Source organism: Fusarium oxysporum, chromosome 13, assembly GCF_000149955.1.
Source record: "Fusarium oxysporum f. sp. lycopersici 4287 chromosome 13, whole genome shotgun sequence".
In the NCBI taxonomy this organism is placed as follows: Eukaryota; Fungi; Ascomycota; class Sordariomycetes; order Hypocreales; family Nectriaceae; genus Fusarium; species Fusarium oxysporum.
In genome coordinates, this window is record NC_030998.1 from 1679621 (window position 1) to 1693103 (window position 13483).

A 13483-nucleotide genomic window follows, 5' to 3' on the forward strand; every position below is an offset into this window, starting at 1 on the left:
ATTCTAAGTTATCTAATAAGAAAAAAAGGCCTTATATAAGGTCTTTTATAAGCTAAAAAGATTAACTAAGAAGAAAAAGAAAGAGGTTATATAACTAATTAGGTAAAATTAGGATTAAATTATATTCTTAATTAATATATAAATAGTAATTTACTAAGGAGATAACTGCTATAAAGGCTATAAAGAAAGCTCTAATAACTAAAGGCAGCTTAAATAAGGCATATTTAACTTCTAGGTAAGGTATATAGCTTTCAGATTTATTAATAAATACTGACATATAAGCAAAGTTTGGCCTGATAAAGGTTTTATAATAATACATATATCGGTGCTATCAGGGCTAAGAAGAAGGCTAGAAAGATGGTTTAGAGCAATCAGAAGGTCATAGCGGTATCGAGTTTATGAGTCAGTCTTAAGGTTAGAAAATACACTTCTGATTTAACACAATGGCTGTAGTAGGAACTTCACGTGGTGGGAGATCTCAGGGAATGTTCGAGGGCGCGATTTATCTAGTTGTATTGTTGGGATCGAGACGAACGCTGGAAGATCGGACTTGGCTTGTTTAAAGTCAGGGATCCCTAGCATATTCTCTACCTGGTCATCATCATAGAGTGGTACAAAGGCCGGCCGAAAGGGAGGCCCATGTGAGCTCTTGATCTCATGCCGTCTCTGGATTCTTCGTAGTCTAGATAGAATCTTATCGCGGTCACCGAAGATGTGATCAAGAAGAAGATCATGGACTATAGTCTGACGACAGTTAGCAATACGATCGAAGTTCATCCGCACCTCACTTGCCATGAACTCCCCAAACGTAGAATGTTTGGTAGCCAAATGGCTGCAGTTCGATTGACTCGGTTAGCGTTGCTCTCAAGGGAAGACCGGAGATGACTGTACATCCACCTGCAGGCGTAAGCGGCCGAGTCCTTTGGTTGCAGGTTTCAGCTGGGCCTAGACGCTGTAAGCTTATTGGGTCATATGAGAATGAGGCCTTCTACAACCGTATGGGTGAGAGCGGGGTTACAAAAACATGCATGCTTCGAAGCCCAAAGATTCGGGCGAATTGATCTATAGCTAGATATTTATTTCAGCTAAGTAACCTTTCATACATTCTTGGATTTGGATGAAAGCAGCAGATGCTGCCCCACGGCTTCAAGCAAGATACCGCAAAGAGAGGACCGTGGCGCTACTTGAAATGATGCGACAAAAATCAAATGCCATGTATTATCTATGTAAGTATAGAGAAGTGAACATTTCTAATCATAGAGCTTGGGACCCGAAGCCCCTAGAGTGACATAGAACAACTTCGTCTGTCCAGTAATTATCATTCTTCCCTTACCAGCAAACTGGAAGTTAGCAGCAACCGTTCCGGTGTAGATCTTGCCGATGAGCTTGCCAGAGGGGTTCCAGACATGGACACCATCACCGCAGCCAGCATAAACACGACCCTTGGAGTCAGTGTGGACACCTGGAGAGGTCAGTATAAAACACGATAGAGGCACAGCATACAGGACCTACCATCGGGGATGAATGAGGCAACGTAAGCAAAGGTCTTGCGGTTCTGAAGAGTACCGTCCTGGTTCACGTCGAAAGAGTAAACAGAAGCGGGAGAAGAGAGGTTGCGACCGTAGAAACCGAGAGCGATGCCAGTGTCGGTGACATAAACCTTCTTGCCGTCGGGGCCAAAGCCAATACCTGATCAATATGAGTTGCTTGTACTTTACCATTCAATAAAAGACATACCGTTGGGAAGGGTAAAGTCATCAGCGACAACAGTAACAGCGCCGGTGTCAAAGTTGTAACGATAGACTTGGTTTCGCAGACCAGGAACAGGACGGAAGTCTTGGAGATATCCGTAGAGGGTATCGGTGAAGTACAGGTCACCGTTCCTGGGGTTGATACCGACGTCGTTGAGGGAGTTGAACTGACGACCAAAGTAGTTGTTGAGGAGGGCTGGTCAGGATTAGCTTAGAACATTGTCTTTTGAGTGTGCCTGCGACTCACTGGTGGTGTTGTAAGGAGGGAGAGGGTTCATGAGGTACAGCGCAGAGGGAACATCGTCACCTTGGCCTTCACCAGCGAAGATGATATTGCCCTTGTAGTACGTACCACCTAAGATCGAGAGGTTAGCCTTGTCTAGTATATATCACCCACTCAACTTGCCATTGGGGTTGATGACCTGAGGGTTCGAGTCAACAACTGTGACCTTGACCTCATCCTGCTTGCCCTTGCGAACAGCATCGGCCTCCTTGAGGGAAATCTTCTGAATGATGGAAGATTTGTTCAAGCCAGTGCCTGCGGCAGGAGCGCCAGCATTCTGCACAAAGAACACCTCTTCAGTAGGAGGATACCATACGACAGCCTCATGGAAGATTGGGTCGGTGTCCGATGTTGCGATGAGGGTCAAAGAGGGGTCTTTTCCAATTACATCGTAAAACTCTTCATCGTAGACATGGAAAGGCTTCTCAACAAGAGACTCCTCAGTTACACCAGGCCAAGTGAAGACCTACTCATAATTATTAGTAACAATCAGCAACGAGGCTGTAGTGACATACCAGAGAGTCATTGGCCACTGCAGGAGGTGGCACATCCTTCAAGACATTGAACGACTTCTGATCAATAATCTGAGCCGTAGAAGGAAGCTTAGCAGCCACCGCGCCCAAAACAGGCACGAGAACCCCCGCAAGTACAGAAATGGAAGAAGGCATGACGAATGAGTGCTTGGTGTGACAGGACCCAAGACAGCTGGTTGCGGCACTTTTAATATGCGCAATGAATCGGTCGCTGCGAACTCATCATCTCCGCCTGAAATGACAGCGACGAGGCATTAACGAGGGTTGTCTCGGCGTTGTACTCCAAGAACGTGCAAGATCTGCAGCGTTAAGCTTAAGCTAGCGTGGGTCGCCGGTTTACGCGGGTCAATCAGCGCTTCGGCACTGGGGATCGAGGTAGTAGAATGTGGGGAAATTAGCATGTTTAGAGTTTGGGAGAGTTACGTAGCCGAGAGGAAAAGCAGATGTTGGTCCGTTGAGCAGGGGAAGAATAACTTACGATTGAGGAAGTTCTAGACTGACTCGGGGATCTGGGGGTGTCTTCCGGACAGGGCTGATCGGGAGAAAAGAAGGGAATTACCCTGAAAAGAATCGGTATAAACCCTGCTTACAGGGGCCTTGAATCAATGTCGAACTGAACCAACGACCAATAACCAACGCAACCTCCTATAACCTGCATCCACGCCACAACTACATAATGTGGTTCCAGTTCCTTGGCAGCGGCACATTCTCAACAAGAAGGGTTGTTTTTTATTAATAACCGACCGAAACTGCCGCTGAATAACGGACACGAGTGGGAAGGGAAAGCACTGCGATTGGAGGTCTTTTCGACACCAGCTGAAATCGTGGCTTACGCTTGGAAAGGTCCCTGCTGTGAAAATTACGACTTGCTCAATTGAGTAGGTGTGAAATCCTGGTGTGACGCACTTCTGCGGCATATGGCGAAGGAACTTTCCGAGATGGTGCGTGAGAGGATTGACGATCTTTTCACTTTGCAGAACAAACGATGCAGATATGTCAGATCTCAGGATTTCATCTCATCTCTACCATGGCCTTGGTAACGATACCCTTGGTATTTTTTTCTTCTGTACGGAGTAGCAAGACGACGATCGTAGTACAACTGTCGTATCAGCCCATGAACCCCTTCGACAGCTGAGGCAGGGATGTAACCAACATGCAGAAAAATAGAGTTTGAGTTTGATTAGCCAAAACTGCCAACCTTGAACTTTATCAGAGCAAAAGATCCAGTCACGAAATGAGCTTAGCATGGAATTGTCAGTTGCGTGATATGGAAGGAGGAAACTGGATGGTGAGACCGCCACCAGAGGGAGAGAAGAAGGACGTTGAGAAAGAGGGTGTTTTCAGTTTTACTTAAGACCTTTGCAATACCGACAGCCAACAAATAATTGTTGGTTCTGTGTTTTCAATCCCAGTTACTGCTGAAGCAGGGCATCGCTTCCTTTTATTCCATTCAATTCACTCGTTTTATTACCCCATTTCCCCGTCTGCCGATCGATCTCTATCCCCGTCCCATCACCGCACCGAAATGACATGGCAGAAATCAACACCAAAAGCGGCGCCGTCGCAATCGTGATCTGCGTCTTTATCAGCATCGCATTCTACAATGTCCTCGAGCTCAATGCCTACATCTTCAGCAGCTTCAAGAAGCGCAGCGGACTTTACTTCTGGAGTTTAGTCATTGCGACTTGGGGTATTGCCTTCAATGGAACGGGTTACCTTATCCTACACCTGTCGCTGTCGGCGCAGACGTATCTTTACTCGACGCTTATACTCATTGGATGGTGTACTATGATAACGGGACAGTCTGTTGTTTTGTATTCGCGGTTGCATATTGTTATGCATAATCAGAAGAGGTTGAGGATGGTGTTGTATATGATCATCTTCAATGCCACCTGGTTGCATCTCTCTATAATCATCCTTGTTTACGGCGTCGGATCGTCGAACCCGAAACCTTTTCAGAAACCTTACGAGGTCTTTGAGAAGATCCAACTCAGCGTCTTCTTTGTCCAGGAACTCATCATCTCGGGCTTGTACGTCTGGGAGACAAGCAAACGCCTTAGACTAGAGAAGAGTGTCGGCAACACCAAGACGCGCATGGTATTGAACCATCTCCTCATCGTCAACGTCCTCGTCATCCTCCTCGACGTCTCCATCCTCGCCCTCGAATTCGCGAACCTTTTCGACATCCAGACCGCCTGGAAGCCACTCGTATACAGCGTCAAGCTCAAGCTCGAGTTCAGCATCCTCAACCGTCTCGTCGAACTTACTCGCGGAAGAAACGAAAGTTCTTACGGTCGCAGTCACAATGCCACACACCATGACGACGTCGGCTTGGAGACGTTGAATCGCGACCGGCGGAAGCATACTGGGCCTCAGGGAACGATTACTGGAGAGTATGAGGTTCGCGTTGGGAAGGGTGAAGAGAGCCATCGTGTATTCGGCAATGAGTCGAGTCTGGTCAAGACAACCGAGATATCAGTCCATAGCGAGAGATATCCGGGTCATGCTGATCACGACAGGGGTAGTTTGGAGGGAGAAGGATCGGGTGATCTGCAGCATGTACCGAGAGGAAGTGCATCGTCGGCGTCTTCTGAAGTACAATTCGCCAAGTACGGCAACTAAGATAAGATAATAATACAGCGTTTGTCATCTGCATTACCATTGTCGGAGTATGAAGTCATTGCGATGGCGTGATTGTTACTCGGGCGTGACAGGGTTTCTCGACGAATTTCCATATCGCAGCAATTAGACTATTGCTGTTGATGCCAAGTCTATTTCTCTCTGATTCTTAAGCATGGCATAGGGGCTGATATCAGCCATTTCACCGCTCAAGCCGGGGCAGTCGTATCGTTAAAGTCCGGAGTTATCGGGTAAGCCAAATGGCTCACATCATCCAACCAATCGTACATCAACAAACTCTAAACTAGACTCCTTGAAACACGTTACTATTGTATCATCGTGCAATAGTATCTAGCTAAACCGTGGCTCTGGCTGATGATCACGCTTGCACCACATACCCTGATCATGTCAAAGTTTGATTGCCGAGACATGGAGCCTGATGACCAAGCCAGTACTACTATCGGCACCATGAAGATCAAAGAATAGTTTGAATCTGAAAATTATAAAAGCTCATGGGAAGCATACCTACCGGCTTTCTATTTAATAAACTCATCTCTTCTTCAGAAGTTCACCAAACAATCATCACAACATCTCCAGCATGTCTCGCTACACTGAAGTTCACGCCAAGCCCCAAGGTCCTGGTGACGCAAGACCTACAGCACTTCAAATCGCCAAAGACGAAGACCTTCTTGGCAAACTCAAAGGCACGGTCGTACTAATCACAGGCGGCAACCAAGGTATCGGCCTCGAAACCGCCCGAGCTCTTCATGCAACTGGAGCAACGGTTTATATCACCGCAAGATCTCCGGAGAAGATTGAGCAGGGCATCAACGATATTATTTCATGGACCGAAGCAAAGTCGGAGGCACCTGTATACGGAATCGAACTTAGGCTTGACTCGTTCAAGTCCGTACGAGCCGCTGCCGAAGACTTCCTGGCCAAGGCTGATAAGCTGAACATTCTTATCCTCAACGCAGGAGTCATGGCTACTCCTGAGGGTAGAACCGAAGAGGGCTTCGAGACACAGTTTGGAACAAATCATCTTGGACACTTTCTTCTGTTCCAACTTCTCAAGCCAGCTCTTCTGGCAGCCATCACGCCTTCTTTCCAATCACGTGTCATCTCCGTCGCGTCAAAGGCTCACCGCTTTGGTGGTATACGCTGGGATGACTTCAACTTCGAGAAGGAAGCTTACAACCCTTGGCTCGCATATGCTCAATCCAAAACGGCGAATATCTACTTCGCGACCGAGCTTGACAGACGGTATGCCGATCAAGGCCTTCACGGCTTGTCGGTGCATCCTGGGTATATACTTACCAACCTGGGGAAATATGTTGATCTGAGCACGATTGACTTGGATGGGCCTATCAAGAATGCTTTGAGGAACAAAGCTCAAGGCGCTGCTACGACTGTTTATGCGGCAGTTAGTAAGGATTGGGAGGGTCGTGGTGGGAAGTATCTGGCTGATTTCGTGGAGGAAAGACCGGTGAGGCCGGGTGTAGAGCCGACATCGCCTGAGCTTGGACATGCTGCATGGATCTATGACGAGGAGGCAGAACGAAAACTCTGGGAGCTGTCGGAGAGGCTCGTTGGATTGCATACTTCCCAGGAGTACTAAGCAGAACACTTGGGAAGAGATCCGTTCGTTGGAGTGGCTTACCCGCATGGTGCCTGAACTGGTAAAGCTGGTAGTCGGAGCTCTTCAAGCCATTGCTAGACTGGCTGGATTACGTTGAGATCCCTCTGCTGTAGAGATAGCAATATATGATGCGTAATAGCCACCTCGAGCAAGAGTTGCAGTGGTCTCATGATTCGTAATCACTTGAAAGTAATTAACACGGTTCTTGAAAGGACCTCTGATTACATTTATAGGATAGAAACCCAACTGGCATTAGAAGTCGCTGTGTCTCCTCTCACGTGCTTGGGCCAAGTAACTGAACCTCGGTACAACACTCGGGAAGTTGTTCACGAGGAACAATTTACGCCTCAATTGGGCATTAAATTATCCCTACTTAGTATTGCAGATCAGGTTTTGGGATACATTTGGCAACAAATGCCAATATGGATGTGGAGAAGGGTTACCTTCCCTTCCTGCATGTAGCAATGTTTGGTTCTGTTAAGTGATACCTACTTGATGCGGCTAGCTTAGATCCAAGAAATACAAATCAACAAAATGAAAGAGATCTACTTGATAAAATGGGATTATTGCTCCAGTTGTTTCGGTACGAACGGCTACCGGCTTAAGACAGGCTTCATTTCTTTTACCACCAACTTTCCTTTGGCCAGACCTGTCAGATACTGGCCTGGTGCATAAATCCAGGCGACCCATATACAGCTATCTTCACTGACATGCTTTCTGACTCCGTAGCGGTATGGCTTCTGGCCTTATCGTGCACCGAGATTCCAAGAGTATTGGCCCAAGATCCAGAGGGCTGGTACGAGACTCATCCAAATATGGCTCGGATCAAGCATGTGAACCAGGATACTCATCAGATCGTTGACGAGTATGGACGAACTAGGTTCTTTCACGGGACAAACGTCGTCATGAAGGAGGCGCCATGGTACAGGCCCTTTGAGTGGACTCCAGGTGTCTCGTCATTCGGCGAACGAGATGTTCAGAATATGCACGACTTGGGGCTGAATATTGTCCGGCTTGGTCACAGTTGGGCTGGTGCTGAACCAGTTCGCGGCGAGTACAATCAAACGTTCTTGGATATCATGAAGAAGCAGACAAAGCTGGCAGAAGAACACGGTATCTATGTGCTGGTGGACGTGCACCAAGATGTATTGGCTAAACAGCTTTGCGGACATGGTGTACCTGATGTGAGTAAGCAATGAACCCTTTATATCTTGCACCAACTAACATTAAGTCAGTGGTTTGTCAAGAAGAACTGGGTTACAGGATTCAGAAGATTCCCGTTTCCTCAGAAGCTGAAGCCATTCACCACTGACACAAACGGCTTTCCTTCGCCCCAATCCCAATGCAATACTATAGACTGGTCACTGAGCTACTTATCTGTAGCTGTTGGAAATGCGTTTGGAAGACTTTACAATAACTTCGACGGTCTGGGAGACGCATTCGCTGCGTACTGGAAGAAACTAGCCTCGGAGTATGTTGACACTACTAATATCGTGGGGTACAATCTACTCAACGAGCCCTGGGCTGGCGACACATACGCCGACCCGACACTGCTTGTGCCAGGAGTTGCCGACCGTAAAGCCTTGGAGGGTCTTTGGAACCGAGCATCTAAACAGATACGCACGGTTGACAATGATACGCTTATCTGGTTCGAGGGCACTACCTTCGATGTTCTCTCAGGCTTCAACAACGTACCTCTCGGCGACGGATCCAAGACGGTACACTCATTTCACTACTATAATCCCCCTCAACTGGGCCCGTTAAAAGATACACTTTACAACCGACACAAAGACAATGTGCGACTCAAGACCGCCGGTGTTCTTACGGAGTTGACGTTCTGGATGGGTGATGATAAGCAGATGGCTGGGGTAGCGGAAGCGGTGGCAGCGACTGATGCAAGCATGGTATCCTGGATCGGATGGGCATATGAGAATCTGTATAATGGAACATCGGGCAAGCCATACTCAGAGCTAGAGAAGCACTACAGCCGTGCGTACCCGGCGGCAATCGCAGGGACGCCTACTTCATTTGGCTTTGATGCGACTTCGGGTATCTTCAAGCTGAACTTCACAAGCGATCCTAACATCGGTGCACCGACTGAGATCATTCTACCTATTTCTACGTTTCCGAACGGGTATGAGGCTCGAGTTCTACCGAGTGGCAGCCTGTTGCAATACAAGCCTAACGATCGCACCCTGGCCTTGTTTACATCCAGGGCTCTCAAGCAGGAAACGGAGATATCTGTTGAGATTTCCACCAAATGAGATTTTATAACTTCTTTACCTTATACAATGAAATTTCCCTATGTCTAGATAACCATGCTCTCTTCGCCTTATATATAAATTATGCCTTAACATTACTAACCCTAACGCGCATACCGTAGAGTAGATAAGCGATTGAAAATGATGTTGGTAGACTAAAAAATACGAGCACGGTAGTATGACCAGCTTTTCTTGGCCCCGTGCTGTATGAGTAGATCTATGATAGCCTTTTTGCAGTTCTTTACGGCTATCATCAAGCATGCCACACCATGTTTATCTTCTGCCTCAGCATTGGCCCCTATCTGGAGAAGAAGCGCCACTACCGCTTCGTGATTACATCTCACAAAATGCACCAGTGCTGTATCCCCTGAATCATCCATAGTCTCGATGGTGGCGCCTTCTTCAAGCAAGACTTCGACCACGGCTTCATGGCCTCCTTTGGGGGCCTCTATCAGAGCTGCAGGCGCACCGAGTGATGTGCTGTCAAGTTGAGCCTGACGCTTGCTGATAAAGCTCAGCCATTGGCGCAACATTTTCGTACCAAGCATGAGGGCTTAACATAGCCCCCAAGTCTGTTAGTCTCCGCTCGTGACTTGGGAAGACACGTATCTGTGGCACATGAGACTTCTAAAAACGTAGCAAGCGTTCTTGGCTTAATGCTACTTCTAGTGGTCCGGTCTTATCAGAACGTACGTTTCTATGTGTGACAAAGGCTATGAAGACGATGGCATTAAGATATCGGTTTCACTGAAAGAGGTTCTCTTAGTACAGTAAAGCCTAGCTGAATGTTGCCTAACTTTGGCGTGCAACAGCAAATGGATTCGCAGTAAAGGTACCATTTGGATCAGCTGCCGCCCTGGCCTTGCCCAGCCTCTGGTACTTGGCCTCATCTTCATAATAAGTCTTCCAGACGTCAGGGCTAGCCATAACCCAGGAGCCCCAGGAACCCCAAAGAACGCGTCTGTCAGTCTTACTGAAACAGCTCTTGGCACCAATCATCACGCCGTCGTTCTCGTTCTGCCATTGATTCGCGAGATTTTGCGACATTTTATGATTTGGGTCGTTTATGTTCAGATACCAACAGTCCACAGTTTGGAGAACGGTTGAATCTCTCCAACTATATGCAGAACTACCGTCCCCATTCTTGTAGAACATCGAATTCTCTCCGCCGAAGCACTGGATCTGGGCAGAGAGCTTACAGTTATCGTAGAGGGGATTCGGTACCGGTCTCTCGTTCGCATCGTCCAGCTTCTCGTATGGATCGCAGATCTTGCCAAGTCTTCCAACCAGCGTGTTGACCCAGCCATCTTTACCCAGAGTCTTTGAGTTGGTGGCATACGTTCGCTTGACATATGGACGAGGGAACTCTCGACGTTGGGGGAATACCCAGTGGCCTGTCATGTTGGCCATGTCTGCAGGAAACTCATCGAAGTGAACACAACCATGCTTGAAATTGTCCAGATTCCGAAATTGCTGGAACCACGCATCTGTGCTTTCGTCATACTTCTGTTGATCCCCAACCGGGCACCATTGTGCGTAGAGGACGATGACAGGGGGCAGTTTACCAGCCAGTAGGGCACGGATGTTGTCAGGGAAGAATCGAAAGACTGTGTCTTGAAGGCCTTTCCATACTTCATCGTTCTTGAACGAAGGAAAAAGCTTGGTGATATCAAAGTCCGTGCTAAGGACGTTGACGCAAAGATCGCGACCCCGGGGCGCGTTGCCTGCATCAGACATGGCTGCAACAAATCCCAAAAGAGACTTAAGAGTGTTCTCATTGTAAAGCCAGAAGGCCTTGACTCCGCGGGGTCCCTGGAACTTGACTGGGCCTTTGGGGGTCTTGATCGTGTTTTCGATGCCCATGTAGCTCTTGGCTTTGAATGCCATGATGGTATAGTGCGTAATAACACCAAAGTTGCCAGGACTGCCACCGCGGATGGCATAAAAGAGCTCAGCATTCTTATCTTTGTTGATGATCTGGACTTTGCCGCTGTGGTCGATCATGCGAATCTCGGTGATGTAATCACCAAGAAGGCCAAAGCTGCGTCCAAGTTGGCCATAACCTCCGGTCTGTCCGTGGCCACCAAGGCACACATAGGCGCATTGACCCGTGGGAGCAAAGAGCCCATGACTGGCGAGGTAAGCCAGAAAGTCCTGTAGCTGATTGCCGACACCAGCAAATACCAGTACTCTATCATCAGGAACGGGAATAGTTGGATTGCTGATGATTTTCAAGTCCTTGTACGCGTTGCTCACATCAAGCTGCACATTGTTGCCTGAACAAGAACAAGCGCCGCTGTACTGGTGACCGCCACTCTTGATAGCAATGCCGACTTTGTGTTCAACGGCATAGTTGATGGCGCTCTTGACATCATTGTCATCCTTTGGTTTGAGAATGAGAGCGGGATCTAGGTTATGATCTGCTACATCTATGTAGGATGAGGTTGCGTACTGCTGATTGAAGAAGTTGTAGTCCTCTTTTTCATACTCGTTGCCTTCACGGGCGTATTGCATCCCAATGAAGTTGTTGACTTGAGCCGTAGCCATGGTTTTGGAGAGAAGATCAGATGTAATATTGAAAAATGGGTGGAGAATGAGAAAGAGGTTTAGTGATGAATCTTATGGAAAAATTAACAGGGCAATCAGTTCGTTGTTATATAGTTTGTCCAAATACCTGAGACAGCTTTCTGCATCTGCTCCAAGTTGAGTTCAGAGCAGTCAGTTGCAATAGCAATGCCATTTTCGGTTCGTCGGTGAGTATCTTCCCAAGGTAAGACATGGCGTTGTGCGGAGAGGATCTCGACTGGTCTACCTAATGGGATCATCGAAACGTCGAACGGTTCTCGACCGCCTCTTGCTTTTCAGCCAGCCACCATATCTCTCAAACTAGATTTTCGGCCAGTCAAAGGCAAAATAACCGAGACAGAGAGGGGTTGGAAGATGCTGCTTGTCTTTGCCACTCTGGCTGTTCACCGTCAATATGCCACGACCGGCTTGGGCAATGATTATCAGACATCGTGTATAAGGAATGTTGGATTTGCTGTAATGCCCAAGCCTATCACACCAGGGCTTTGACAAGGTCCACGAAGGTTTGACGATGAAAACGGCCCAACTTGAATTGTGGCCTCCGCTAACTGCCGCAAGTGACTGCTAAGGGCTTACACTCCCTTCAATAGCTGCTGCTTCGTGGCGCGGGAGCTATCGTCCCGCTCCCGTGAAAAGCACACTAACATTTCCCACTAAACTTAACCCAATCAAGAAACGCGTGTCTCAGGTCTCATGCTACCACAGGTCCAGAACCCGCGCCCCAAACTCAGTCTAGAGACAACGGCCGCATTTTTAAACTGTGTACCTACTGGTAATCGGCGGTCTAACTGAATCCTGCTTCCATGTTGATATCCTAATCATTGGTTGGTTTGTCAGCCCGAAAACCGTCAAACAATGGGACGGTAGAGCCTTTTGATACCAATCCTAATCAGGCTTGCTGACCCTTGGTTCGACTTATAAGTTCCTCATAGTAATCCTGTAAATTGCCGTTGGAATGTAAAGCCCGTCTACAGTGGTATTTCGTGGCTGGCGGATCCTATAATCAAGTGTATGCTGCATGTAAAGGATACAAAGAACCCGCCAAGGTGCCTCTCAAGTACTGTCAAATCGGTTTGTGCTCCGTTTCGTGCTCCTACCCTGCACTTCGTGTCGTCAAATTCTATTGAAGACTTGAGGAGGTACGAATCATTTCCAAAAAGTGATAATGAATTTTAACTAACTTCAAATAACTTGATCAAGACTCAACTCACACAAAACACGCTTTCTTCTTCGACCCAATGTCTGATACCGAGTCACTAATCCAAAAGCACAGTCTTTCTGAGTTCCTCGTCGATCTTAATGGCACCATTACTGATCCAACGACTGCAGTTGAGAACCACTGGCAGGAGTAGGTTCTCAATATCTCAACTCTGGAGGATGAAGTACTGATGAGACTTCTGCAGTGTCTGCAAAGAAATCGGCGTAGATCCCGAGGTCATCCTTGAGACATCTCATGGACGACGTAGCCTGGATGTTCTTGAATTGTTGGTACCTGCGTATGTTAACTGGGATTGTAGGATGCAAATGGCGCTGCCGATATTTGCTTAGCTAACACTCACTAGTTGTCAAGCGAATCGAAGCTGCTATTCCAGTAAATCTTGGCCATCTTGCTACCGCCGAGTCCGTCAAGGTCGGCAAGCCTGATCCGACATGTTACTTTCTTGGACACAAGGGCCTGGGGTCCGATGGCCATGATAGAAAGACTATGCTGGTCACTGAGGAGAGGCTTGCTGGCATTAGGGCCGGCAAAGTTGTAGGTTTTAAGGTTACTGGGCTTAGTGACGAGTCATACATACGAACAAGTCAGTGGG

General features: G+C 47.7%; 7 protein-coding genes across 7 annotated transcripts in view; 5 read left to right on the forward strand and 2 right to left on the reverse strand.

Moving 5' to 3' along the window:
- Window positions 1-1027: 1027 nt before the first annotated feature.
- FOXG_16906 (gluconolactonase) lies at window positions 1028-2870 on the reverse strand. The gene is made up of 6 exons (XM_018396927.1): window positions 2550-2870; window positions 2158-2500; window positions 1999-2106; window positions 1738-1947; window positions 1513-1689; window positions 1028-1462 (listed from the first exon to the last, which is right to left on the reverse strand). Exons 1-6 carry the CDS (start codon window positions 2700-2702, stop codon window positions 1251-1253), a joined length of 1203 nt encoding a protein of 400 aa, XP_018257727.1. The 5' UTR covers window positions 2703-2870; the 3' UTR covers window positions 1028-1250.
- A 748-nt stretch (window positions 2871-3618) lies between these two features.
- Window positions 3619-5329, forward strand: FOXG_16907 (uncharacterized protein). The gene has a single exon (XM_018396928.1). The coding sequence runs from the start codon at window positions 4098-4100 to the stop codon at window positions 5187-5189; it is 1092 nt and encodes a 363-aa protein (XP_018257728.1). The 5' UTR covers window positions 3619-4097; the 3' UTR covers window positions 5190-5329.
- A 221-nt stretch (window positions 5330-5550) lies between these two features.
- Window positions 5551-7087, forward strand: FOXG_16908 (uncharacterized protein). Its single transcript, XM_018396929.1, has one exon. The coding sequence runs from the start codon at window positions 5785-5787 to the stop codon at window positions 6802-6804; it is 1020 nt and encodes a 339-aa protein (XP_018257729.1). The 5' UTR covers window positions 5551-5784; the 3' UTR covers window positions 6805-7087.
- A 307-nt stretch (window positions 7088-7394) lies between these two features.
- On the forward strand, window positions 7395-9163 carry FOXG_16909 (uncharacterized protein). Its single transcript, XM_018396930.1, has 2 exons — window positions 7395-8009; window positions 8061-9163. Exons 1-2 carry the CDS (start codon window positions 7536-7538, stop codon window positions 9087-9089), a joined length of 1503 nt encoding a protein of 500 aa, XP_018257730.1. The 5' UTR covers window positions 7395-7535; the 3' UTR covers window positions 9090-9163.
- A 130-nt stretch (window positions 9164-9293) lies between these two features.
- FOXG_16910 (uncharacterized protein) lies at window positions 9294-11778 on the reverse strand. The gene has a single exon (XM_018396931.1). It carries the CDS (start codon window positions 11631-11633, stop codon window positions 9879-9881), a length of 1755 nt encoding a protein of 584 aa, XP_018257731.1. The 5' UTR covers window positions 11634-11778; the 3' UTR covers window positions 9294-9878.
- FOXG_22628 (uncharacterized protein) lies at window positions 9356-9457 on the forward strand (the record flags this gene model as incomplete). The annotated part of the gene is made up of 1 exon (XM_018403033.1): window positions 9356-9457. One exon carries the CDS (start codon window positions 9356-9358, stop codon window positions 9455-9457), a length of 102 nt encoding a protein of 33 aa, XP_018257732.1.
- Window positions 11779-12910: 1132 nt separating the features above from the next.
- The window catches only part of FOXG_22629 (uncharacterized protein), a gene marked incomplete at both ends in the record, with an annotated part of 920 nt that continues 347 nt past the window's right edge, over window positions 12911-13483 (forward strand). The window contains 3 exons of the mRNA XM_018403034.1: window positions 12911-13020; window positions 13076-13185; window positions 13235-13474. Coding sequence (XP_018257733.1) covers window positions 12911-13020; window positions 13076-13185; window positions 13235-13474 — 460 coding nt within the window. The remainder of the gene's footprint in view (window positions 13021-13075; window positions 13186-13234; window positions 13475-13483) is intronic.